The sequence below is a fragment of the Clytia hemisphaerica genome, unplaced genomic scaffold, assembly GCF_902728285.1.
Source record: "Clytia hemisphaerica strain Z4C2 unplaced genomic scaffold, Clytia hemisphaerica genome assembly, whole genome shotgun sequence".
Taxonomy (NCBI): domain Eukaryota; kingdom Metazoa; phylum Cnidaria; class Hydrozoa; order Leptothecata; family Clytiidae; genus Clytia; species Clytia hemisphaerica.
Window position 1 is genome coordinate 2,012,850 of NW_027103510.1, and position 2,172 is coordinate 2,015,021.

At 33.9% G+C, this 2,172-nt stretch overlaps 1 protein-coding gene across 1 annotated transcript; it reads right to left on the reverse strand.

Moving 5' to 3' along the window:
* Positions 1 to 799: 799 nt before the first annotated feature.
* On the reverse strand, positions 800 to 1,822 carry LOC136799046 (dual specificity protein phosphatase YVH1-like). Its single transcript, XM_067055725.1, has one exon. The coding sequence runs from the start codon at positions 1,820 to 1,822 to the stop codon at positions 800 to 802; it is 1,023 nt and encodes a 340-aa protein (XP_066911826.1).
* Positions 1,823 to 2,172: the final 350 nt, after the last annotated feature.

Here is a 2,172-nt window from a genome sequence, read left to right on the forward strand (position 1 = left end):
AAACACGCTTCATCAAATTTTTTAAAGGATCTATATTCTATAATTTTAGGCGGAGCCTTTTTTAAACTAGCTTTGAACATGCTGTAGATTAAATTATGGTAGTCACTGATATCTGTATCATAAGACCCAGATTTTTTAAAGCAAAGAGGTCGATTTGTAAGAATTAGATCAATGCATCTACCATTTTCTGATTTAAAGCATGTTGGTTTTTTTATTAGAGATTTTAATGAAAAAGTATCCAGAAAATTAGACATATTTTTTTCTGATATCTCTTCATTAAAATCGCCAAAAATCAAAATATTTTCATACAAGGCACCATAGTGGTCGAGAACTTTAGTCAACTCCTCAAGAAAAGGCTTAAGTTTTTGTAGACTTGGATTTCGATATATCGAGAGGATAAGCCATTTTGTTTTTCTCAAATTTAGTTCTAATGTCAGACATTCGATTCCCGGTGAGAGTAGGTTATCGTTTAGCTGACGGAGTGGTAGATCTTTTTTTGCATAAAGCAGAAGACCTCCACTCTTCTTGGAAAAATCGAGTCTTATTGGCTTTTTAAACCCCTTAACAAAGAATTGAGATTCGGTAAAAGAGGAGTCAAGCTTTGTCTCAGCAACACACAAGATGTCTACGAATGGAAGAATTGTAGCTTTAACGTCTTTAATTTTGTATCTTAAGGAGTTTATGTTTACGTAAACAAGATGCCACTATCATTTTTTAAATTTTCCAGAGGGTTCAGAGGGTTTAGAGGAATTGTCTCACCATCGAGGTTTATTGGTCTATTTGGTTCATGCTGTTCATGTCAACAATCGATAAATTCTTGTAGGTTCTTTTGAAGTTCATTTGTTCCATGTATGTTTAGGTGTAGTTTGCTGTTGTTGAGGTGTCTTACGGGGTCAATATTGCTGTTATCGATGAAACCAATGTTGCACTCATTACAACGTTTCTGTAGAGTTTCATTTAGTTTATCTACATTTCTATTCAATGCATCTCCCCTTGGAACAATTTCAGATACTATGACACTTGTATTTTCGCTCTCTTCACTCACCATTTTTGCCAACATAACAATATTTTCGGTAATCTCGTCTGGTTTTTTCGTTTGTAGATCGTTTGTTCCACAGTGTATGATCATAGTATCAGGCTTTTTATCGAGAGTTGGCCTAATATAATGCTTCATACAATCCACTCTTGCACCAGGAAATGTCTTTACAACTACCTTCTTATTTTTGTTTGAAAGCTTAAAACCTTTGATATACTTAATCATTGAGTCACCAACAACCGCGACAGTCTTTCTGTTGTTATTGCTGTTGTCAGTGTTTTTGTTTCTATTTTCATTTTTGTTTCGAGACTTTCGTAATGTGATGTTTTCATTTTGTTCGGATGTAATAAAGTTCTCATTATCGCTTTCTTCAACAAAAAGTGTCTCGTAACGATTTTTGAGTGTCATTTGATTCATTTGGGTGTTGTTAATTGGCTTTACAGGATCTTTTGGGAAACGAAATTCGTCGTTTTGAGTGTCTTTTTTTGTGTTTTGATTTGTGTAAGACTTTTCTTGTAGAAGAGAGTATATGATGTCATCCCGGTTTTCAAGTTGTTTTCTCAAAAAATCTACCTCCTTCTTCAAATGATTGATAAATTTTGTTTTCTCAGTAAAAGAACTTTGTTCATGTCTGGGGTTAAAAAATTCGAGCTCATCTCTCACTGTTTTTGAGACAAATGTTTTAATCTCTTCCAGGATTTCGTTTTTTAAAGAGTTTGTAAATTGCTCATCAATGAAGGCTTCAGTTTGTCTGATTTCTTCCTCAAAACTTGTCTCTTCACTCATTTTGTTTAGAAAAAAAAGTCAAAATCCAAAATCAAAAACCAAAATTTAAAAACCAAAATCAATAATCAAAATTCAAATTTTGCCAAAATCTGCAACACGTCCGCAACGTCTATATAGTCAAAATTCAATCAGTCAACCCGTTTTTTAGCCGTTTTTTGGCCCAAATTTGCCCCAAAATTTTTTTTTCTCGAAAATTGGGCTCCGTCACATTTTGGCCATTACCATTTTGCACCTTTATATCAAAAATCAAAAGATTCCTATGATTCAATCCTGAGAAAAGTTGGTAACAGACGAACAGACGAACGAACGGACGGGCCAACAAACATAGGTTAATTTATAGGACCTCCACC

Excerpts from the sequence above, each read along its gene's own strand:
- LOC136799046 (XM_067055725.1), bottom strand. The coding sequence starts at position 1,822 with ATGAGTGAAGAGACAAGTTTTGAGGAAGAAATCAGACAAACTGAAGCC.